Source organism: Adiantum capillus-veneris, chromosome 29 (genome assembly GCF_014529385.1).
Source record: "Adiantum capillus-veneris isolate H3 chromosome 29, ASM1452938v2, whole genome shotgun sequence".
In the NCBI taxonomy this organism is placed as follows: Eukaryota; Viridiplantae; Streptophyta; class Polypodiopsida; order Polypodiales; family Pteridaceae; genus Adiantum; species Adiantum capillus-veneris.
The window spans coordinates 100,788,877-100,814,347 of NC_140959.1; the positions used below are offsets into that span (position 1 = coordinate 100,788,877).

The 25,471-nt window shown below is 44.1% G+C and overlaps 2 protein-coding genes across 2 annotated transcripts in view; one reads left to right on the forward strand and one right to left on the reverse strand.

Moving 5' to 3' along the window:
• EMB1270 (Pentatricopeptide repeat (PPR) superfamily protein) lies at nucleotides 1–21,208 on the forward strand. Its single transcript, XM_086505383.1, has 4 exons — nucleotides 1–3,717; nucleotides 3,794–3,994; nucleotides 20,366–20,456; nucleotides 20,550–21,208. The coding sequence occupies exons 1-4, from the start codon at nucleotides 128–130 to the stop codon at nucleotides 21,072–21,074; spliced, it is 4,407 nt and encodes a 1,468-aa protein (XP_086361509.1). The 5' UTR covers nucleotides 1–127; the 3' UTR covers nucleotides 21,075–21,208.
• Nucleotides 21,209–22,560: 1,352 nt separating this feature from the next.
• Nucleotides 22,561–25,471, reverse strand: part of LOC147419664 (uncharacterized) — a 44,670-nt gene continuing 41,759 nt past the window's right edge. The window contains exon 2 of the mRNA XM_086506159.1: nucleotides 22,561–23,435. Within this exon, the coding sequence (XP_086362285.1) occupies nucleotides 22,842–23,435 (594 nt within the window). The 3' untranslated portion in view covers nucleotides 22,561–22,841. The remainder of the gene's footprint in view (nucleotides 23,436–25,471) is intronic.

Below are 25,471 nucleotides of genomic sequence, written 5' to 3' on the forward strand. Positions count from 1 at the left end.
GGGGGTAGATAGTACGGCTTCTCTTCTCCGACACAGATGAATTTGACGTAAGGTGTTGGTTGAGCAGCACCATGCGCAGTCGTCCACAACCCGGCAAGGGCGAGTGGGTGGTGGAGGGTATTGCAGCATGCTGGCTGTCTGTTTCCACAGGTTTCCGTCCATCGCTGCTGTTGCTACTGCTACTGATGCCGTCACTCCTGCTGACGAGCAAGCAGGGGAGCTGCGTAAAACTTTCAGCTACAGTCGCGCGTCTCCATCAATTCGGTGGCCTGAGCTGAAGCTAAAAGACCCAGTTCAAGACTGGATAACCCTTTCCAAAGAGCTCGATGCCCAGAAAGCCCATGATGCCCATCACGCCACCCACCACTCGCACAATGATGCCCAACGCGAGGATACCCGTTCCCCTCCTCGTAAACTTATAGGTTACTCACCTCCGATTAACCCTTACATTGCTGCCCATGGAAAATCCCACCCGGCTTTGGCTGCACAGAGCTCCTTTGTTGCTAGCCTTATTGAGCCTGAAGCTCAGCCTCGTCGCAAGACTGGTAAGCTAATCCGGTTGTCCAGGCTAGCTCTTATCAAAGCCAAGGACTGGAGAGAGAGAGTGCAGAGATTGTCAGAAGCAATTCTCAAGCTAGATGCTGGAGATTCTGTCGCAGATTTGCTTAAAGTGTGGGAGGAGCAACTTGCAGCGACTGATATGTGTATTGTTCTGAAACGTGTGGGAGACATTAATTGGCGACGAGCCTTGGAATTGTATGAGTGGTACAATGTAAAGCATTGGTATGAGCCCTATTCTAGAATGCTTGCCAGTATATTGAGCATCCTTGGTAGAGTCCACCAGGTGACCGTAGCTAAAGAGATATTTGATAGAGCAGAACCCAGTGTGGGCAACTGTGTCCAGGTTTATAATGCCATGATGGGTGTGTATGCAAGACAAGGTGATTGTGACAAAGTTCAAATTCTGCTTAATCTTATGAAGGAACGAGGCTGTTGTTTGGACTTAATCACATATAACACAGTTATCAATGCTCGTTGTAAAGCTGGCTTAATGCCTGGAATGGCAATGCAGCTTCTGGAAGATATGAAGAGGGACAGATTGATACCTGACGTAATTACATACAATACACTCATTAGCGCTTGTGCATCAAGGAATGACCACGTTGAGGCAGAACTTGTTTTTGAAGTTATGCAGAGCTCTAAGTGCGAGCCTGATTTATGGACGTACAATGCCCTGATTTCGCTGTATGGAAGAACTTTAGGCAAAGAAGGCAAGGCCATAGATTATTTCAACATTTTGCAGAGGCAAGGTTTGGTTCCCGATGCGGTGACATTCAATGCAGTCCTCTATGCCTTTGCAAAGACTGGAAGGGTAAATGACTTTGATGAAGTCAGGAGACAGATGCGGGATGTTGGGTGCAGCGCTGATGAGGTCACATATAATATAATGATATCTATGTATGGGAGGCTTTCTCTACATAAAGAAGCCCTCTTAGCTTATCATGAGATGAAAGATGAGGGCTGTCGACCTGATGCTGTTACTTTCACAGTGCTGATTGATGTTATGGGTAAAGCGGGAATGGTGAAAGAAGCAGAGCAAGTTTTCCAAGAAATGTCAGACTTGCAGGTTTTCCCTACGCTACAAACGTTTAGTGCAATGATGCATGCTTATGCAAAAGCTGGAAAGTACACTGAAGCTCAGTCTACTTACGATTGTATGCTTCAAACAGGGATTGTCCCAGACCGTAGAGCATTCTGTCTGATGCTAGACGTCTTGCAAAAGATCAACCTGCCCCAAAAAGCTATGATAGTCTATCAGAAGTCCAAAAGGAGGGGTTTTGTGCCTGATTCAAAAATATATGGTACTTTGCTACAATGGTTGTCACAAGAGGGCACAGTAAAGGATGTGGATATGATCAGCAATGATTTGTTAAATGCTGGATTTTCTCACATTGAGGTATGCACCACGCTTTTAGAGGCTCATTTACCCATTAAAGCTTCTGAGCTGCTGCTGTCGGTTTTGGCTCAAGGGTCACATGTTGATGAGCAGCTACTTCTTGACGTGTTGCAAATGTTTGGTGATTTAGAAATATATCATGAAGCCCAGCTGTTTGTTGATTCTTTATCTGGCTTTAGCTCCAAGCTAGGTTCACAAATGCATGAGGCCTTGCTTACAATATTGGCGAAAGCCAAGAAGGCTGATGCAGTTAAGATTGAGCTTGATAAAGCTAGAGTCAATGGAAAATCGCTGAGTCTGGATGCATACAGGACCCTTATCACCCTATTTCAGGATGCAGAGATGCCAGATCAGATACTGCTTATATCGTCTGACATGCAACTTTTTGGTGTTGAAATGGATGAAATTTGCAAGAAATTTGTCTCAGGTGCATATGATAAACTGGAGTCGGGTCAGATGTCACCAAATAGATCAAGAAAAAACACTGAGTTGCCTTTAGAGGCATACATTTCTGTGATAGAAGAATATGGCAAGCAACGGCTTTGGGAAAGGGCAGAAGGTACATTTAGAGAAATGCAAGCAGAGGGGTATAGGCCTTCCCTTAAAGCCTGGAATACTCTTATTTCTGCCTATGCATTTTGTGGGGAGTATGATAATGCAAGATTTGCCCTTGCCGAGATGATTGCTGATGGTAAAACACCCACTGAAAGGACATGCACTGCTTTGCTTCAGGCAGTGGTTAATGCTGAAAGAACTAAAGAGATATGTAATGTCCTTCAGGAAATGCATCAGTATGGCGTATGTCCAAGCAAGAATGTGTTCATGGATATCATTGAATCTTTTGTAAATGGAGGCAAAGGACATGCAGCAAAAGCAGTGTTTTATCAATTGAAACGTGCTGGTTATTTTCCAAACATGCAGGTGTACAAAAGCTTAATTTTGTCGTTCACGAAATCAAAACACCCAAACGATGCGGAGGACATGATTAAAGAAATGGAGGCTGATGGGTTCTCTCCTGATGTGATCATTTATAACAGTATGATCACACTTTATGGAAAACTGGGTTATTTCAGCAAGGGTGCACAAATGTTCATGAGGATGCAGGCTGCAGGATGCTCTCCAGACAGTTACACATATAATTCTTTGATATGGATTTTTAGCAAGCGCTTGAAGATTCAAGAAGCTTTAGCAATTGTCCGTCAGATGGAGAAGGCGGGTTTTGCACCTGATGCCGAGTCATACACGGCATTGATATCAGCATGTGGGCGTCTCGGCATGATGGACGCAGCAGAAGTCCTCTTCAAGGATGCACATGAGTCTGGCTGCCAGTTAAACTCAAAGGTGTTTCACGCTATGATGAACGTTTACCGCAATGCTGGCCAGCCTGACCAAGTCGAGAAGCTATTGCAAAAGATGAAAGCTGCGGGAATTGTACCAACGCTTGGGACAATGCACGTTCTCTTGGACTCGTATGGCAAGGGAGGTGCTCCAGATCAGGCAGAGGCGGTTTTTGATAATATAGTTGAAACAGGGCTTAGCCCAGGAACTGTACAATATGTTGGGGTTATCAATGCATATTTGAAAAACAAAGATTATGACCAGGCTATAGAGAAGCTATTAGGTATGAAAATCAAGGGCCATGAGCCTGATTTCATGATATGGACAACTGTAGTTGCTGCAGCCAGCCGTTGTAAAGAATCTTCTATGGTGATAAAGCTCTTAGGTGCATTGGGGGATGTGGGATTTTCTCTTCCACTCAGGTAGTGAAGGTAGTTTTATATTAGTAAATTTTTATCTTCCTTTTCAACATTCTAACCTTCTTTTGTGGTAACGCAGGTTACTGACGGAAAAAATCAATGGCCTTATTGAGGAATTTGATAAAACATTGCAAGCACTGGAGAGTTCTGGAGAAGGTGCAGGATTAGGTCTGACAAATGTTATCTTGGATCTACTATGGGCTTTTCAAATGCATGGTACTTCTGGGAAGCTTTTCATAGTTGCCATCAAGAGAAACATATACTCATCAAGTTTGGCAAGGTAAATTTATTGTACGCAGCAATTTTATATTTACTTGCAATCTTGCTTATTTCCATGATAAGAAATATGATCAGGCCATCTCCATTCTCATTTTTCATACTGTTGTCATCACCTATAGGAGCCCTATGCTCCGCTCTAGGCGCTCAATGCTGTCACTCGTATTAAGTGTAGGCTAGACATACGTGAGCATCATTGTTGATAAGTTTGGAAATATGCTGCAATTCGGCTGTCTTACCTACTAGAAGCTTCTAGCAAACACCTGCAAGCTGCAAGTGAGATCCCCTAAAGACCTTTAGTAGCGAGAGCCCGTCTGATAAAAACTGATTCAGTAATGGTGGGTGCTGGACCCTGTGGGTGGATTGTTTGAGGGTCGAGAATCTGAAACGACAGTTGGGTGGAGCGTAGAAAGGATTTTGAACGGGCCTGCAGATTGCAAATCCGGATCGTCACATGAGTTTCAATTGAAAGAGCCCCTATTGAGGTGGCAAGGTTCTGCCATTTTGAAGGAATCTTTTCTTCAATTCGCTGTTTTTGGGATGTTACAGTCTCCCTTGTAGCATGAAGATAGTCTTAAGTGCATAATGCTGTTTCAATTTGTGAACTCCCCTTCATGAGGATGCTGCTGGTTTGCAGCCTTTCATTCCTCTACTAGCAGGCTGCAGGGTTATGCAAGTACAACAGAAGTCATTGCAATCTACTATATAGGAGCAGAAAGTCAAGGATTCTAGGGTTGTTCTTATAGTATTTGTTACTTAGACTGTATTTGTGAACACATCCTTTCTAGCATCTTGAGTGTCGCCTGTCTTGGTAAGGCTTCCCTTAGCAGTTAGCAATAAGAAGATTTAACTATGTAGTGGACCCCCAATCCCAAATAAAGATACCGTGGAACATTCTCAGTGAGCTCTCCTGTGATGTTTAATGGACTTGATGATGGTATTGAACACCATGATCTTGGTTTTTTAGAGACCCGAATCCCTAGTAAATGCCTACAGAGCTGTCAGGTCTCATTCATCTCAAGCGAATCTGGGGAACAGTTTTTCCATACAACATATTGGGAGGTTACTGCCAGCCAGCAAAGCTCCTTTGCCAGCCTCTTCATCAAATCTACTCTAAATTTCATCATCATAAATCCAAACCGTGACTAAGAACAGTCCTGCCTCACCCCTATGATACTGCAGTCTATATCTCTGCTCTGAAGACTGAATCTCTCTGTGTATGTTTTGCATATGCATTGGAGACCATCACAAAAGCCTTGTGGAAGTTCACAAGGTAACAACATATTAAGGTGCCATAAGCACTAGCCTCCTTGATGATTTTGCATACCTTGGTGAAAGATGAGTTCTCCATCGAAGACCTCTCTCAGTAGGAGCTCTACAAAGAATTGTCCACTCAATCATATGAGTCCCATGCATATAGTCTATGCCATTCACACTTGGCCGTAGGCTTAGACAAGGGTGCTCAAACCTGTGGTGTGTCACGCTGCACACTCATGTGCCTCCCATGTGGCCTCTTCACCCACCTAATGGACTCCACCCCTGTACTCTGTGCACCCGCAGTGAGCTCTACACTCTCTAAATCGGTGTATGCCAATTGTGCTCCTTGGCATAGTTTTTCCATGTGGCAATTGCATATGAGTATGGAAGTATGGAAAAAGTATTGTTCAAGTCCCCAAGAAATTCCATGCAAGACAAGAGAGGGCCTCCAACCACCTGTTGCAGCAATCAACAGGGTTTTGGAAGCTGCAGCGTGCAAATCATAAGCATCCCATCAGGGCACAAAGTCATAGATGAGGCAAACCACCACCCAGTTCCCACACCACCACAAACACACACCAGCCCCATCACCATCCCAACTGTAACCTACCCCAAAAAATAGATAAATTCGAAACCACATAAATATCATGCAAAGCCAATCTACTGAGCTAGTGAGGATAGTTTTCAGACAAAAGGTTTTGGGTAGCCCAAAATAGCACATTTCGTCAAAGTGGACGGAAAAAGTGAATTGTAGGATGAAACTAGTGTCAGAGAGCTCTCTTCGAGTATGGGCAGCCATACAGTGTCAGGTGCACCGGAATTGAAATGGTGAAAATTTAGGGTTCACACTTCCACAAAACTTTACTTCTTTCCTTGCGCATCTGCTTGTCTCTCCTCTCAATCTCACCCACATGTACCTAGCTACAATAGATCCGTCTCCCATGCGATCTGCCCTCCTCAATGATGTCTCTGAGTGTCAAGATATGGTCAAGAGTAGAAAAACCCCTCCTGAAACCTGCCTCCCCGGCTGCGCGTATCCCCTCCCTCCCCGCCCATCTACTCAGCTGCTGCTCAAGAATAGATGCGTACAACCGTGCCAATGTGTGTCCAATCATGATAGTGCTATAATTCCCAAGCTCCATAGGGTCTCCCGACTTGAATGGCCTACAGAGATTTCCCGCTACAGGGGGTTTTACATGCTTTCCACACAGACAGGGAGCCAGCACAGTCGATTATGTCATGGCACAGCCGAGCCTCATCTCTAGTATCCAGGATCTCATGGTTGGATCCAGACCTGTTGGTGTGGCAGTGGACCCAGTGTAACAGGGAACGAGGGGAACACAGCCCAAACGTTCCGAAATGGCGTTCCGAACAAGTCTCGTTCCCGAAACGGAGATGGGAACGGAATGCCGTTCTGGAACGGGGTGAGGCTCGTGCAGAGTTACCAATCTTTGGGGCAACCCAAACAGGTAAATGATTTTGGCGTATGGTTGCTGGCATAAACACGTATTATAACTTTTTTTGTTCACTACCATTTATTTTACTCTTCAACAAGTGGATGTGACACAACTCAAGATGGTAGATGATCCTGCTCCAGAGGAGATTGACCGACAGATTAGAGACGAGCAGGAGGCGATTCTTAGAGAGTTGCATAGAGAGCTTGAGAGTGTGGATCACCGTGTGACTAGATCACGTGCATGAGCTCTTAGCATTCCTCTACGCCCGACGCTTCCAGATCCAGACACTGTGAGACGAGAGAGCATTCGTCTGGGGAAGCTTTCTGTTCGCTCCTCTTGCACACGAGCAAATGAAGCTGTCCGGCTCATTCACACCGAGATTGTTGATTTCTCTGAGGAGGCTAGCAGTGTAGAGGTGCTTGTTCCAAATGCTATTGTTGCTGAGCCAGAGTTTGACGAAGAGGGCAATGTCCTTGATGATGGGGGCATGCTCTCTACCAATGATTCATCTTCGGCATCTGACACAGACTTTTGAGGCTATAGGCATGCCGCCTAATAGCCTATGTGCATGCTTTGGAGAGCAGCAGACTTTTATTTTGTTTCAGTTTGTATGGCATATATAGTGCCAGCGTGTGGCTGCTTGTAGTTGAGTTTGGACAGTTGTACCTTATGTTTCATTGTTTTGTTTTAGTTTGTATGGGATTTACAGTGCCAGCTTTTGGCTAACGCCAGAGACATTATGCTTGTAGTTGAACTTGGTTTTATGATTTATCAATGAGGCTTGAGGCTTTTGAGTTTTATGTCCAATTGTCAATATGTTCATTTTCAGCATTGTAATTTGTAATGTAAATTTGTTTACGAGTCTATGGGTTTTCCACCAAAACATGAGTTTTTTACAAATGGTACGTACCTTAAAGGTGGTTCTGTACGGTAGTACGTTCCGTATGTACCTAAAACATGCAGTAAACTACATACCTTTCCACCTTGATACCAGCTATTTTGAGGCCTAGTGTCCATACCCTTTCTCCAAGTACCACCAGAATGGACAGCTGCATGAAGAGCATCTGTAAGTTGATGTGTAAGCTCTGTCAAACGTACATGAGAATCGACCTCTGCTAGCAACCTAAAGAGCTTGTCATTGTAGACCTTGTCTATCTTCGAAAAATAGTATATAGGATAAGAGTAATTCTGCTGACTAGCGATAGGCCGTACAAAATAGTGACAGTCTAGCGAGAAAGATAAGTATGCATGATCTATAGCAGCCCCAACAACACTCGGTGAGATAGAGAGCTCTCGAATGCATGGGATAAGGGTAAACGGAGCACGTACATAGTCGAGTGTGCTCAAACCATTCTGATGTGTTTAGCATGTATTTTCTCCTGACATCTAGCTATGCCATTGAGTATGGCTAATCCATGCATAGTTCGCTCCCATTTGTAAAAGATATTCGCCATATTTTGTGCATTTACATCTATCCTTTGAGGCTCACTCAATGCCAAGATCTCTGTGGTCATATTATCCTTTGTCGATGTATCATGAAAGGAAACTTGACAAGAGGCTGTTCTTCCATGGAAGTCCCCAACTAACATGATATGTTCCACTTTTGACTACAACATCTTATTCTTGCTAAAGTGGCTTTATCTTACAGAAAAATAATTCTAAATGAATTATTGGATTTATAAGTGAGAGGGTTTTCTCGCTTGGAACACCAAGGAAAAATAATTCAAAATGAATTATTGGAATTTTAAGTGAGAGGGTTTTTCTCACTGGAGACATCCGAGTACAGAATATTCCTAGTGCGTCATTCAGAGTAATGACGGGAGCACTGTGAAAGGGAATATCTGTAAGGCCACCAGGAACGGGTACTTCTGATGCGTCACATCGGATGGGTGACAGGGAGCATCAGAAAGAAGTATCCGACCATCTGGGAACGGACATCTCTGATGCGTCATAGGATGGGTGACATAGAGCATCGCGAAGGAGATTGTACCGTAAGTTCGGTAGGAAAGGACTAGGTGATGGGTATTCCTAATGCGTCACAGGTGGGTGACGGGTGCATCGGAAAGGGAATATCCATAGTCGGGAGGAAATTCCGAACTGTGTTAGAATTGTGCACAAGGAAAAAGAAAGCACTTGAATGAAGATGGGTTCAGAAACTTTGAGGAAAAACAGATGCTTTTTGAGAAAGCGGGATTGCTTTTCGGGAAAGCATCTGCTTTCCCGCGAGGAAGTCTATGTCTGCATTGCAACTGTGCATGTGATTGCATCCAGGGACGCCTGGGAAGTGCTGTGAAAGCATTGTTTTTAACTTATAAGGTTTTATTGAGTTTTGGGGCAGGTTCAGACTATTTTTAAAATACGCCGGCCGCCCACTTAATAAGTGGGCAGCCATCTGATAAATAAGGCAACAGATCAGCCAGCGTTTTCTCTCTCTCTTTTTCTGGCAAAACAGAAAAAAAAAAAATTGAAAAAAAAAAAAAAAGGCCGCGATCTGTACGTGAGCAGCTATTTGTGCCCGTGGCTAGGAGCTATAAAAGAATCACATGCCCTCACTCAGAGGGGAGGACCAATCTTCGCAAGGAGGAGATGCTGCTGCAGATTTCAGCCGTAAAGAAGACGTTGCCGGTGATGCCCATGGCTGCCCCAAGTGTACCAGATGTCGCCAAGACCCAGTGCGCGAGTTCCCTCGCGAAGAAGCGCCTACGAAGCGTGTTTCCATCGCGACAAGTTGCTGTTTTTCTCTGTTTTCAGCCCATAAACGTCGTAGACGGGGCTGATTTACGAGAAGGAACCCGAGAACACCCCTCTTTTGTGTGTAGGATTGGAAGAGAGGATTCTATGTAGAGATCTCTTCCGAGGAATTGCTTTTCGAGAATCGAGTTGCGTTTCGAGCGTCGAGACTTTGAAGGTAACGATTTTCATGTTTTGATCTTTGAGTATTTGATTGCAGGTGTACTTCCTCTTCGTGAGGGAGTAGGAGCAGAGGAAGGCATGAGCCTCTGTAGGAGAAAAGCGCTCTGAGGAACTAGAGCTAGATCAGCCCAAGGGTTTCGTACCCGAGTTTGGGAAGTAGATCCACGGATCGGAGAGAGGTAGTCTCTCAAGTTGTGATCCGGAAGTTGGGATTCCCAAGTAAGGACTTCGTGTCCGGGAAAGCAGAGTTGATCTGCGGGAAGAGGACTCTGGAAAGAGAGTTGGAAAAGAGTTGCATGGATGCCATGCCTTGAGTCTGGAAGGTGAGATCCAGAGGCGAGAACCTTGATTCTCGAGGAATTGGAATAAGGAACGGAAGTTCCTTGGAATAGGGTTTTGCCCTAGGAATCGAAAGCTGAGGCTTCCGGGAACCATCAAGTCTTATTCTAGAACGAACGTGGTAATACGTTCGGTTCAAGTGCTTGTATAGACTCTTCCTCAGTAATAAAGATACTATTACGGGGGGGGACTAGCCCATCTTCTGGTCCCCAGTACTGTGTCGATCTTCTCACTCTATCTCTCTCTCTATTTATTTCTCTCTATATCCCCTGGCTTCAGTAATAAGTGATAAATCCTATTTATCCGAATGTATTTTATATTGTTATGCGCTCCTGTTTGTGACAGTGGTATCAGAGCATGGTCTCGTCTCTTTCTCTGTAAAGGAGGACGACTCTGGGAAGATACGGGAACAAGCCATGACAAAATCCTCTCACTTATAAATCCAATAATTCATTCAGAATTATTTTTCTGTAAGATAAACCCAATTTAGCAACATCCCTCTCACTTATAAACAGTTGTCCTCAACTGTAGAGGTCCAACTGAACTGCCGGGGAGAAACCGGAAAGATTCCAAATCTTGCTCAATGGTGAGTTGAGCTAGTCCTTTCTCAAAAGAGAACTTAAAAATTAAATTAAACAAAAATTCAAGAATTTAATACATACCTTACCGCTTCATGTCCTTCCTCTAGTACCTCGAGGATATCCTTCACCATTCATCAAACTTACGAGCCATGTAAGAACTCGTCATTCGCGTCTTTCCAACAGATTGGAAGTTTCCTCATCCGAGAATCTGTTAACTCAATTCCACCTTCTGAATCCCGAGAAGAATAATCCTCCTAGAAATCAATCTAGGTATCTGTCTTTGCGCATAATCCTGCGCTGTTAGTCTAGAGGGTATTAAATCTCTTGTGTCCTCCCACATAGGGAATGCTCAAGTCATAGAGCATTAAGCTCGATGTCTTTCTTCCACAATTTGCGATCACCTTAAAGAAGGTTCTTGTTCCAGACCGTCGCTCAACGTAGGCGGACGGTTCGAGGCCAAAGATTCCTTGTGCACAACACTTCCTTCCAATCGTTTCCTCCTGCGAGTTATTACCACCAACAGTGATTTCCCGACGCCCATTAGCGTCTCTTCCTTACAAAATCATAAAAAATGATTCACCTTCCGAGCATCAATGACGACTTGCAAAATCTCAGGCAGATAGGATTCTAGCCATAGCATTTTCTGAACGTACGTTCAAACCCGGTTCACAATAGAGTGAACCCTCTTTGATTCTCAGGGATGTTCTCCCATATGTAATTCTTACCATTTTGAAACGGTTGGCGAACTATATTCTTACGAACATAATAGTTCGAATTTATTCCAGCAGCGTATAAATGGTACTTGACCTGTTGATGGAGAAACATATACCGCAACCAAAAGTTGCTACTATAATGGTAAAAGCACATAGCGTACTCGATGATCAACGACCATCGGAAAACCTCTTCTCCGTAGATTTCTTCTACCAAACACATCTCAAATAGAGATTCTCGTGTCGGAATATTCTTGCGCGCAAAAAGGCGCTCAAGAGAGTATAACAAACTCTCGTCCAATTCCTTGGCATAGGTCTGCATCTTCGTGTGTTATCCATGTACTCAAAAGTGTACATAATTCTTAAGCTGTGTTAGAGTTTCAATGAACCTGGGAAATTACCTTCCCTTCGTAAGATCCTTAGAGCAAAGCCCGCTCATCAAATAATCTAGGATTTCAATCCTTGGATTCCTCGAGCACGAGCTGTAGCAGTCTCTTGCTCCGTTACTCATAAAGAGTGTTCATTCACTTGTGCGAAAAGCACTACCATATCTTCCCTTACCGGGTAGGGGGTGTGGGCTTACAGAGTATTCAAGCTTAGTGAAAGCTTTTCTTGGTTGAAAGATCTGAATGGTTCCTTCCTTTCTGCCGTCCTACCCGCAATAGCAGGTAATTTGTTTGTGAACTACCGGATACGAGATCAATAGTTGACCTTCCGGATGGTTGAGCAAACCAATTCATCTCAGAAAACAATGTTTCAAATTGATCCTACTCTCATAAATACGCGAGAGTGATTGTCCTGGTTAGACACATGCATATCTCGTGCATAAAAGCAATACGCATTTTATGAGTTCCTCAAAGATTTAACTTTGATCCAAGACTTGCCCTCTCACTTAAAGTTTGAGGGTCAAAAACTCGGGAGTTAGATTGAATTCCCTTACTCCAAACGTTCTCCGGATAGCAATGTATCCTTCGAGGAGAGGTAACAAAAATTCGTTGTTTCTGTGTTCAATGGTTCTCGTCCCACTGCGGGGATTGTATTCTATGTACATCAAGGTGTACACTTTCAACTTTTATTGCTGTCTCCACCATCTACTGCAAAGTATCTTGCAGATGCGTTTACAAATTCGGACAAAAGTCCTTCGTTGAATTCTTCATCTTTCCTTCCTCAAAGAGGATCAAGAGTGGAGCTACCTTGGCAGGAGTAAACCACTACTTGCTTGTGTTCCTATTGGGCAAACCGATCCCAATCTTCTTGAATGCCTTCCTCAAAGCGTAGAGGAAAAAAAATTCAGCCTTGAATTGAATCCAAGTCTTGTTGTAAGTTCCTTGCAAAGCTTTGGTATACCACCAAGTACTTGCAATCCCCTTGAGGTGTTTGGTCACATGCCTCACCTTCGACGCTTCTCAGAAATTGCCGTTTGCAAAGGCAAGTTCATACTATCAAATGAAAGCGTTAGCTTTCGGGGCATATTCTCTTCCGTCAAAAGTATCAAACTTGATCGGAGGGTTTTGAGGTCTAAAGACCTTCTTCATATCCTTCCCGAGATGACAGGATTTCTTGGCTATGGTTCTGGATTGATGTTCATGGATATCTTCTGAATTCTGAAGGATCTCGAGCATTCCGCTCCTTGGATTCTCTAGGTTCTTGAGCATCATGCTCTTGTTGCCTTCTCAGAGAATCCCAAGTCTTGTGTCAACTTCTTGCAGAGAGAAAAAAAATTCCAACTCTGCGAGCTTTTTTCCTGCAGGACTTAGGTTTCCGCCTGCTTACTTCTCTCTTGGCTTGTCATGGCTTCTTCCCGTATCTTCCCAGAGTCGTCCTCCTTTACAGAGAAAGAGAGGAGACCATGCTCTGACACCACTGTCACAAACGGGAGCGCATAACAATATAAAATATACTCAGATAAATAGAATTTATCTCTTAATATTGAAGCCAAAGGATATAGAGAGAAATAGATAGAGAGAGAGAGAGAGAGTGAGAAGATCGACACAGTACTGGGGACCAAAAGATGGGCTGGTCCCCCCCCTTAAAGAGAATTCTTTATTAGGGAGAATCTTTTTACAAGCACAAGAACCGGAGAAAACCCCTCCGTTCTAAATCTCTAACTCGATGGTCGTTCCTTCCCGTAAGGGAAATCCGAGAGACAAGCTCTCAATCCTTTTTCCGTCTGTACTCGGAGTTGAGACCCCGCAGACAATTTCCGAATTCCGTTTCCAGAATTCCCAAGCATAGGCTGAAGCCTTCTCGCTTCTCCTTCGCGATGAAGTACCTGCAAACACACACGCAAACACGCGACAACAATTCGTATGGCGAATCCACAATAGATACCTGTCGCTCTTGCGCGGGAAAAGCGACTTCCATGCTTCGTAGTCTTGCGATCTCTCGCGTCTTCTAGCGGCAGAGTCTTCTCTTGTTGGCGTTGGTGACCTCCCTTCGGTGAGGGCATGTGGTGTTTTTATAGCTCCTTCACCACGGCACGAATAGCTGCTCGCGGAGAAATCGCGGCCATTTTTTATTTATTTTTTTCGTTCTACCCGAAATAGGGAGAGAGAATTTGCTAGCTGGTTTTGTTGCTTTATTTTCTAAGTGGCTGCCCACTTATTAAGTGGACAGCCGGCATATTTTTAAAATTGGTCTGAACCTGCCCAAAAACTCAATAAAACCTTATAAGTTAAAATCAATGCTTTCACAGCACTTCCCAGGCGTCCTTGGATGCAACCACATGCACGAATGCAATGCAAACATAGATTCCTCGCGGGAAAGCATTTGCTCTTCCCAGAAAACTCCTTCAAATTTTCCGCTTTTTAAGAAAAGCTTCTCAGAACCCATCTTTATTCTTGTCCTTGCGTCTTTACGCGTATTCCTCTTTTCCAATTCGGATTTCCTCTCGACTATGGATATCCCCTTTTTCGATGCACCTATCACCCACCTTGTGACGCATCAGGAATACCCATCACCTAGTCCTTTCCTACCAAACTTACGGTACAATCTCCTTCACGATGCTCTGTCACCCATCCTATGACGCATCAGAGATGTCCGTTCCCGGATGGTCGGATACTTCTTCCCGATGCTCCCTGTCACCCATCTGATGTGACGCATCAGAAGTACCCGTTCCTGGTGGCCTTACAGATATTCTCGTTCACAGTGCTATCGTCATTACTTTGAATGACGCACTAGGAATACTCTGTACTCGGATGTCTCCAGTGAGAAAAACCCTCTCACTTAAAATTCCAATAATTCATTTAGAATTAGTGACAGAAGAATAATTCTAAATGAATTATTGGATTTATAAGTGAGAGGGTTTTCTCACTTGTAACACCAAGGAAAAATAATTCTAAATGAATTATTGGAATTTTAAGTGAGAGGGTTTTTCTCACTGGAGACATCCGAGTACAGAATATTCCTAGTGCGTCATCTAGAATAATGACGGGAGCACTGTGAAAGGGAATATCTGTAAGGCCACCAGGAACGGGTACTTCTGATGCGTCACATCGGATGGGTGACAGGGAGCATCGAGAAAAAGTATATGACCATCCGGGAACGGACATCTGTGATGCGTCATAGGATGGGTGACAGAGAGCATCGTGAAGGAGATTGTACCGTAAGTTCGGTAGGAAAGGACTAGGTGATGGGTATTCCTGATGCGCCACAAGGTGGGTGACGGGTGCATCGGAAAGAGAATATCCATAGTCGGGAGGAAATTCCGAACTGTGTTAGAATTGTGCACAAGGAAAAAGCAAGCACTTGAATGAAGATGGATTCAGAGGAAACTTTGAGGAAAAACAGATGCTTTTTGAGAAAGCGGGATTGCTTTTCGGGAAAGCAGATGCTTTCCTGCGAGGAAGTCTATGTCTGCATTGCAACTGTGCGTGTGATTGCATCCAGGGACGCCTGGGAAGTGCTGTGAAAGCATTGTTTTTAACTTATAAGGTTTTATTGAGTTTTTGGGCAGGTTCAGACTATTTTTAAAATACGCCGGCCGCCCACTTAATAAGTGGGCAGCCATCTGATAAATAAGGCAACAAATCAGCCAGCGTTTTCTCTCTCTTTTTCTGGCAGAACAGAAAAAAAAAATTTGAAAAAAAAAAAAACGCCCGCGATCTCTACGCGAGCAGCTATTCGTGCCCGTGGCTAGGAGCTATAAAAGCATCACATGCCCTCACTCAGAGGGGAGGACCAATCTTTGCAAGGAGGAGATGCTGCTACAGATTTCAGCCGTAAAGAAGACGTTGCCGGTGATGCCCATGGCTACCCCAAGTGTACCAGATGTCGCCAAGACTCAGTGCGCGAGTTCCCTTGCGAAGAAGTGCCTATGGAGCGTGTTTCCATCGCGACAAGCTGCTGTTTTTCTCTGTTTTCAGCCCATAAACGTCGTAGACAGGGCTGATTTACGAGAAGGAACCCAAGAACACACCTCTTTTGTGTGTAGGATTGGAAGAGAGGATTTTCTATGCAGAGATCTCTTCCGGGGAATTGCTTTTTCGAGAACGGAGTTGCGTTACAAGCGTTGCGACTTTGAAGGTACGATTTTTATATTATGATCTCTAAGTATTTAATTGCAGGTGTACTTCCTCTTCGTGAGGGAGTAGGAGCAAAGGAAGGCATGAGCCTCTGCAAGAGAAAAGCGCTCTGAGGAACTAGAGCCAGATCAGCCCAAGGGTTTCATACCCGAGTTTGGGAAGTAGATCCACGGATCGGAGAAAGGTAGTCTCTCAAGTTGTGATCCGGAAGTTGGGATTCCCAAATAAGGACTTCGTGTCTGGGAAAGCAGAGTTGTTCTGCGGAAAGAGGACTCTGGAAAGAGAGTTGGAAAAGAGTTGCAGGGATGCCATGCCCTGAGTCTGGAAGGTGAGATCCAGACGCGAGAACCTTGATTCTCCAGGAATTGGAATAAGGAACGCAAGTTCCTTGGAATAGGGTTTTGCCCTAGGAATCGGAAGCTGAGGCTTCCAGGAACCATCAAGTCTTATTCTAGAACGAACGTGGTAATACGTTCGGTTCAAGTGCTTGTATAGAGTTCTCCTCAGTAATAAAGATACTATTACGGGGGGGGACCATCCCATCTTCTGGTCCCAGGACTGTGTCGATCTTCTCACTCTCTCTCTCTCTCTCTATTTATTTCTCTCTATATCGTCTGGCTTTAGTAATAAGTGATAAATCCTATTTATCCGAATGTATTTTATATTGTTATGCACTCCCGTTTGTGACAGTGGTATCAGAGCAAAGAAAAGCTTTCATGAAGCTTGAGTATCTTTAAGCCCACACATATTAGATATAAAATATAAATCCAATAATTCTAAATGAATTATTAGATTTATAAGTGAGAAGGTTTTCTCGCTTGGAACACCAAGGAAAAATAATTCTAAATGAATTAATGGAATTTTAAGTGAGAGGGTTTTTCTCACTAGAGACATCCGAGTATAGAATATTCCTAGTGCGTCATTCAGAGTAATGACGAGAGCACTGTGAAAGGGAATATCTGTACACCAGGAACGGGTACTTCTAATGCGTCACATCGGATGGGTGACAGGGAGCATCGGAAAGAAGTATCCGACCATCCGGGAACGGACATCTCTGATGCGTCATAGGATGGGTGACATAGAGCATCGCGAAGGAGATTGTACCGTAAGTTCGGTAGGAAAGGACTAGGTGATGGGTATTCCTGATGCGTCACAAGGTGGGTGACGGGTGCATCGGAAAGGGAATATCCATAGTCGGGAGGAAATTCCGAACTGTGTTAGAATTGTGCACAAGGAAAAAGCAAGCACTTGAATGAAGATGGGTTCAGAGGAAACTTTGAGGAAAAACAGATGCTTTTTGAGAAAGCGTGATTGCTTTTTGAGAAAGCGGGATTGCTTTTCGGGAAAGCAGATGCTTTCCCGCGAGGAAGTCTATGTCTGCATTGCAACTGTGCATGTGATTGCATCCAGGGACGCTTGGGAAGTGCTGTGAAAGCATTGTTTTTAACTTATAAGGTTTTATTGAGTTTTTGGGCAAGTTCAGACTATTTTTAAAATACGCCGGCCGCCCACTTAATAAGTGGGTAGCCATCTGATAAATAAGGCAACAGATCAGCCAGCGTTTTCTCTCTTTTTTTCTTTTTTTTCTTTTTTTCTTTTTTCGACACACCAGAGGGTCCACAGGGGGAGGTGCTTCTCTTTTTATGGCAGAACAGAAAAAAAAAAATTTGAAAAAAAAAAAAAAAAAAGACCGCGATCTGTTATGCGAGCAGCTATTCGTGCCCGTGGCTAGGAGCTATAAAAGAATCACATGCCCTCACTCAGAGGGGAGGACCAATCTTTGCAAGGAGGAGATGCTGCTGCAGATTTCAGTCGTAAAGAAGACGCTGCCGGTGATGCCCATGGCTGCCCCAAGTGTACCAGATGTCGCCGAGACCCAGTACGCGAGTTCCCTCGCGAAGAAGTGCCTACGAAGCGTGTTTCCATCGCAACAAGTTGCTGTTTTTCTCTGTTTTCAACCCATAAACGTCGTAGACGGGGCTGATTTACGAGAAGGAACCTGAGAACACAGCTCTTATGTGTGTAGGGTTGGAAGAGAGGATTTTCTATGGAGAGATCTCTTCCGAGGAATTGCTTTTCGAGAATCGAGTTGCGTTTCGAGCGTCGAGACTTTGAAGGTAACGATTTTCATGTTCTGATCTTTGAGTATTTGATTGCAGGTGTACTTCCTCTTCGTGAGGGAGTAGGAGCATAGGAAGGCATGAGCCTCTGTAGGAGAAAAGCGCTCTGAGGAACTAGAGCTAGATCAGCCCAAGGGTTTCGTACCCGAGTTTGGGAAGTAGATCCACGGATCGGAGAGAGGTAGTCTCTCAAGTTGTGATCCGGAAGTTGGGATTCCCAAGTAAGGACTTCGTGTCCGGGAAAGCAGAGTTGTTCAGCGGGAAGAGGACATTGGAAAGAGAGTTGCAGGGATGCCATGCCCTGAGTCTGGAAGGTGAGATCCAGAGGCGAGAACCTTGATTTTCGAGGAATTGGAATAAGGAACGGAAGTTCCTTGGAATAGGGTTTTGCCCTAGGAATCGGAAGCTGAGGCTTCCGGGAACCATCAAGTCTTATTCTAGAATGAACGTGGTAATATGTTCGGTTCAAGTGCTTGTATAGACTTCTCCTGAGTAATAAAGATACTATTACGGGGGGGGGGGACCAGCCCATCATCTGGTCCCCAGTACTGTGTCGATCTGCTCACTCTCTATCTCTCTCTCTATTTATTTCTCTCTATATCCTCTGGCTTCAGTAATAAGTGATAAATCCTATTTATCCGAATGTATTTTATATTGTTATGCGCTCCCGTTTGTGACACTTACACATCCCCCCCCCCCCCCCCCCCCCCCCCCCCCCCCCCAGCTGCGGGATGGTTACCGATGCAGGTGTGACCTGCCGTCTTTAGTTTCTCACCGTAGTTCTTCACCCCAGACAGTGCGTCGAGTATCTGTTGCTTTCTAGAGAGCAATCACTTTAGTGGTGCTCTTCATTGGCTGCATTCTGTTGGTGGTGACACATGAGCCTTTTAGGTAGGTTCCAGACTCTGGTAAGCCGCTTTTATGGCGGGGAATCCGATTGGGTCACCATTACCGGCTATCGCGTTGCTTTTGGTTAGTTCATCGGAGGTGAGTTTGCTCTTCATTGTGGATTCTAAGGGGGTATCCATTAGAATTAGACTTTCAGTAGGTACAGTCGGTTCCATCCACAATTCAGTGGCTACATTAGAGGCATGCTGTTTGGTATGCAAAGTGGTTGGTGAGGGGCTGTGACAAGCTAGCTTCTAGACTTCTTCAGAGCTTTCTTACTCGAGCCACCTATTCCCAAGATTGTGATTGTCTGTCTGTTATGAGACTTGAGACAATGATTCTCCAGTGCGCTCCTAGCTTCTCGCTCGGCATCGGCCTTCTTATTGGCATCGTTACCTGTCTTCTTAGTCTTCTGCTTCCCTTTTGATGAAGAACGAGTCAGGGCTTCGGAGCTGACTTCTCTAAAGTATTGAACAGCTCCTCCTAGTTCACTACCATAGGTACAATCTCGTCTGTGCATGATGGAGCTGATGGTTATACTGTCTCGCTTGGCATCCGTCTTCTTATTGGCATTGCTACCTTTTTTCTTAGTCTTCTGCTTCCCTTTTGATGAAGAACCGGTCGGGGCTTTGGAGGTGGACTTCTTCGATGTATTGAACAGCTCCTCCTAGTCCACTACCATAGGTACAATCTCGTCTATGCATGATGAATCTGATGGTTATATTGTCTTGTGAATGCTTGCACTTCCCTTTAAAGGTATCTCTAGGCTTATCCTAGATTCATCTTAGTATACGTTTACTTCACATATGGCCGGGCACAGCCACAAAACAGCCATCACTCCCGAATCTGCTCCTAGGAGACACCGGAGCCACCACGGAGCAGGAGGTCAAACTCCAACAATTTTGTGCCGTCTCCCAGAAATGGTTCAGGTCACCCCAGTCTAAGACAGATGGACTTTCCTCCTGAGTGAGCACCTGGAAGGCTGCCTTTCATCACCCATAGGCATAGTTTGGTAATAGGATATTTCCTCTTAAATCAAGGTAAGATTTTAAGAAATTTTTGAAAGTGGTGGCAACAATGACCCCAAAATCATTACCCCTGGTATTTGAAATGTCTACTCTCTCTCATCTTCTCTATATCATGGGGAAATATAATAACCTTAGCTTTTACAAGATAAGTGTCAACCTTAACTCGCACAGTAATTTCCCAACGCATCCATATTCTTCTGCAACCCCAGTGGCATAACGGTCATTGGTCGAGATCATCTCCATATAGAACAAGCAAGGGGTGATCGCTGCCTTGATCACTGTCCCTAAATTGATGTAGAGTCTAATATTGTTGGTGGCAATAGACAACCCTGTTTGTTCTTAGTGTCTGTAGTTGCTGATAAGCCTGCCTCAAGCTATTATGTTGAAGGCTTTGTAATTCCGCATAGCAGCAATATAATATATGTTTCTCTGGCTTTCACCTCAATGAGGCTCTTGAAGCTGTCAAAGTAAAGATGTGATTTTAACGGTTCAAATCAGCATGCGCATTTGATACTCTAAAAGCTCGAGACGTATGTCCTAATTGTATGTTGGATTGCAGGGTTCTGGTAAAGGATTGGAGTGCCGACTTGCGAAGACTATCTCCTGGAGCAGCACTTATTGCTTTGACATTGTGGTTGGATCAAATGCAGGTATGATGGCATTAGCTAAAGGGGCGTTTTTTGAAGGCAAATTTTTGTGGGTGGATGAGTTGCTGGTCTTAATACAACTTTTGATGCATACAGGATGCTGCACTTCAAGGATTTCCAGAACCACCAAAGACCGTCGTGCTTACCACCGGCGGCAAAGGGAGCACAACGCACAACGAGACTTCCATTGAGCAGACCATCAAAGTCCATCTGTGGACAATTGGGTCGCCATTCCTCAAATCAGAAACACCAGGCATATTCAAATCAAAGGGTTATTCTTTGTGTCATTGGCTCAAGGACTCCCCTCATTGTATGGATTTGAAGCTAAGAAACTTTGCTGTACTTCCGGAGTTCAATACAATGGAGGTGCACAATGGCGCCTTCATGCCAGTACGATTGGTAGCTGGATTGCAGCAAATTGAACAAAGTGTAGGTGAATTGAGACCCAAAAAGTTCCGCAAGCTCATACACTTGACTCAGATGCAACGCGCAGACGTGATAGCAGCTGAGCTCAAGGCTAAGGAGGAGATGATAAGGAAAGGGTTGCTTGATAGCAAAGGAAGGCGGAAAGCTTGGATGAGAAAGAGACTACGCAAGATGCGGAGGCAACCTCATACTTGACACTTCCATATGGCTTGGGTTCTCAACATGTGTTCATACAGAATGTGATTTTTTTTTCAAAGTTACTTTTCTTACTCAAATGTATGTAGATGAGCATGTGAACAATCAAGGAATAAAGATTGAAGTGAAGTAAATGATGTGGGTCACAGTGGGTGGATGTTTCTTGTGTTCCGCCATTTGTAAAGCAAAGATTATCGGACTAATGCATGGTGCATGCGAATGTTTTGTGTGTGACTACATTTGTATGGTAAAGATTCACACCAAAACATACATTAAGTGCCCCCCCCCACCCCCCCACCCCCCCCCCAAAAGAAAATCCCAAATTTTCCTCCATCCTCTGCTCACCACCCCACCCACCCACCCACCATCTCTAGACATTGGTTTCATGAATTTCAACATACAATGTAGGATACAGTGTGAGCTGTGGGATACAATGAGTCTCACCATCCTTGCGGCACGAACCATGTCCCCCTCTTCATATGCATCTACAATACACAGGAAGATTTCAAATCGCAACAAGTGTGCAAGAGCGAGGATGCTTGTTTCTCCGTCTCATGGCCTTTATGTACCACAAACATTGCCTAACAAGTAGCAGTTGCTAAAACCTCTCAAGGAATTTTGAGGTTTTCCACTTTTCTGAAATTGTGGACACACTAGTGAGAAGATGAAAGCACAATGAGGCTTGCACCATAATTAACAATAGCTCTGTGATTGAACTGTCTTGCTCTCCCACCAATTTTTACTATTTAGTTGTCGAATCCCTCGGATAAAAGAAAAATTTGTACTGCCTTAAGAATATAGTTTCTTGCTTCTTGTTTGCGTAAACATCCATATCTACTTGAGCTTTATTTAGGAATTCACTCAATAGTGATGGGATTCTTTGATATTGCTTCCAAATCTCACACATTGGCATAAACCATGCACAAGTCTCTTGTTGAAATAAGATGCCACGACGAACTCTTGTTGGCTACATGGATGTAAGATGTAAAAAATATTTAGCTTTGACATTTAGCAAACTTCTCTCATTGTAATGTTTCGTCACATATAATCAGCACATGAAAATGCTGTACTGGTTCCAGCTTGGACAAAACGTTAGTCCACCAGGCCTGCCCAAGATTGAGGCAGGGGCTGTTTTACAATGAGAGAGATGAACTTACTGCACTTTTGGTGCAAGAGAAGGGACATCTCACTGAAATTGGGTAGTGAGGGTTGCAAGTTGATGACACCGGCCACATTTGTGCACTACGATGGTAAAGGCAAATCTCAACTCTCACTACTTTGGATCCGAATGAAAGCTTCAAGGGTAGGGAAGTACTCTGTAGGAGTGAGTCCTCTACTGCGTAAGCTATAACTAAATACATGCCATGCAACCCGGCATGACACTCAAGACTTAAGGCTCTGATTGCTTTAGTGTATAGATTGTAAGACAGTGCAATTTGTTATACAGGTACACAAACCCATCCACAAAATGTCCACAAACCATCCGTCTAGCAAATGTCTTTTTGCACAATATATCACTTTGAAAATGTTACATCATACTTGTGGGGTTGAGGGGAACAACCTCAAGCCAGATGCAGTCCTGACAAAGGAGATGATGTCATGCCTATTTGAATTCAAATGAATGACAATGTCCCTCTTATATCATTGCATACAGTGGACAAAAGGGCAAAGAAAAGCATACACATTCGTACTCTTTGTCACCGTGAGGGCATCTTGGCACTCATCTTGTTTCTGGCAAAGATAAGGCAAAAATGCACACATCTTGACTCAAGGCACTGCTCTCTTTGTAGATTTTCTGGCACGCTTCGGGGCACCTTCCCCACCTCTACGACCCCTTCCAAATCCTTGAGCCCTGTCGATGCCATTGTCCACTTCAATCCTGTCAATTAGAGCCCCTGTTGAGCCTTCCGCATTAGCCAGGAACCATGGCCTCGACGCATTAAGGCTCTTGTCAGTGCTCGACTTGCTTGAACTCGGATCCATATATCGATATTGGTCCAACCCAGGTCTTGACAGATTTGTTAAGCTATCATACAAAAGATCCACCGTTTGCCCCGGTCGATCAGGTAAAAATGTGCCACCCCCCCATCCTCTTTGCACTGTACCAGGAAAGATCCCCAGTGGACCAGACGTACTATCTTGGTTATAATGTTGCGGAGTACTTCTCATGCCAGAAACTTCCTCTTTTTCTGCAACTTGCATGTCACTTCCATTGCTGATCTGCTGCTCTAAATCTAAGCCTAGCACTCTGTTTGCAGGTTGGTGCTTCTTCTTGTATCTTCCAAGTTTGCCAGTTTGCAGAAAGCAAAACACTTCCTTCTGAGATCGACACCTACGCTTTGATATAGGATCAAAATAATACTGCAAAAATATAAACGAACACACTGATTAGACGTCCTTCGGAGGATTTTACCAACCAAATGCTGAAATAGTTGCATGGCAATTTTGTTTTTTCTTCAAAGAAAAGATTTCATTGTCTATATTGGCTCTTGATAGGTTCATTCCACAGTTAAAGAGTTTTTAGGCAAACTACTATGTGCTCATGTCAAATTAGTTGCATTAAATGTCTCTGCAACAAAAGATTTTATTCTTTTATCAACTTTTCCAAAGGAAGTCAGGTATCCACGTCCCATCCAGCACACTCCGTGATTCTCCTATCTTATGTCACAATTGATGCAAAGATTCCCACTGCTCTCTCTCTCTCTCTCTCTCTCTCTCTCTCTCTCTCTCAGGGTCATGAGTTGAGGATCAGAGATGTCTTGGGCTATATCTACTTGAGTTACACAGATATAAAGACACTTTACTGGGGAGAGCTAGAGAGAGACAGTCCCAGAGACGAATTACAGATTTCTTTTCACTAGATATGGGACAGCCAGAGGAGCAACCATCACTGCAGAGCTCAGCCCCCACTCATTCGACCACTACCGGCACTCTCATCGACCGAGCACTGGAGCTACGGAGATCCAGATGGCCACGATTGAGGAGAGGGGCTACATAGCATTGACGGGAAGAAGGTGGTTGCGGGGTTTTGGTAGAAAAATCACCTTCAATATGTCCAATTTGTCCACACTTGAAGCATCTTCCTTCGCTGATGTAGGTTCTCAATTCAACAGGAGAGAGATATTTCCCTTTCTTGGGCTGATTTGGCTTTGCTTCTGCATTGGCGGCGGTTCTTTTCTTCTTTTGAGAAGAAGAAGTAGAGATAGGTTGTTCATGGAGTGCCTTCTGCTTGGCATGATAGGTGCTTTGCTCCATCTTCCTGGGAGTAGCCTTGTCATGTATTCCATCAGCTATGCGAGCTGATTCCATAAGTATCTGCAAGTTACCTCGCGGATAAAGCTTCATAGCCTTTTGCAAGGCTTCATGCAATCTTGCTTCAAACTTGCGCATCTTCTCCGAATCTTCAATCTTTTGAATGGGGTGACTTTCAAGAGAAAGTCCCAAACCTATCCACATAGCGTGGAACACTTTCATTCTCTGACTGTGAGAGTCGATCCCATTCTTTCTTTACTTCTTCCTCATAGTCTAGAGGAAGGAATTGTGCATAGAACTCCTTGAAAGGAGCCCAATCTTGGGGTTTGCGTTTTTCTAGGATAAGGTTAACCACCAACTGCTGGCGGTGCCTTTCAGGTACATACTGACATGGCGAAGCTTGAATCTTTCTTTAAAGTCCCTTCTGCAAATGCAACTTCAAATTGGCGGATGAAAGCCAAAGCTTTGTCATTATCACGCTGTCCATTGTAGATGTCGGTTTTTACATCTTGTCACCTGACTTGAATGTTTTTTGCATGTGGTGCTCCTTTCTATGCTTAGACTCCTTGTGGATAGGAGTCCTTTGCCTTGAATGCACTTCCTGCTGCGACTGATCGTCAAGAAACATGTCTTCTTGAGCGACTATGTCATCCAAATCCTTCATGAAAGAAAACTGAGGAGAATCAGAAGGACCCTGCTCTTGATCCTTTGGATTAAACCGCACATGTCGTTCTAGAGGTTTCCTCTGTCTCTCGTGCATGCGGGAGGTTCTAATTAAAGGATCTTTCTTTGGTTCTTGCATCTTTGGGTTTTGCGGGATTTCTCCCGATCCCATCGGCACTTTCTCCAAGGTAGTTAGGTATGTAGTGTTCGTTACCAATTCGGTACGTAAGGTACGTAGTACAGAATGGATTGAGTTTTTAGGTACGTAAAAATTCGTCCTTTTTTCCACAAAGCCTAAAACTGAGAGTACTTTATACATTTACTTATGTATTCACCAAGACTTCAAATAAAGACTAGCAAATCAACAATACACCGTTACAAATGCCAAAAATGGAGTCCACGACTCTAACTGAATAATGAAAAGGCAAAGTTGAGATTAGCTAACCATTGATCAATGTCTACAAACAAATAGTATCAGATGT

What these genes read in the sequence shown, in the direction of transcription:
- EMB1270 (XM_086505383.1), top strand. Translation starts at nt 128, where the DNA reads ATGCTGGCTGTCTGTTTCCACAGGTTTCCGTCCATCGCTGCTGTTGCT. An exon ending in GGATTTTCTCTTCCACTCAG is followed by an intron (nt 3,718 to 3,793) that starts GTAGTGAAGGTA and finishes GTGGTAACGCAG; the next exon opens with GTTACTGACGGAAAAAATCA. An exon ending in TGTGGTTGGATCAAATGCAG is followed by an intron (nt 20,457 to 20,549) that starts GTATGATGGCAT and finishes TGATGCATACAG; the next exon opens with GATGCTGCACTTCAAGGATT.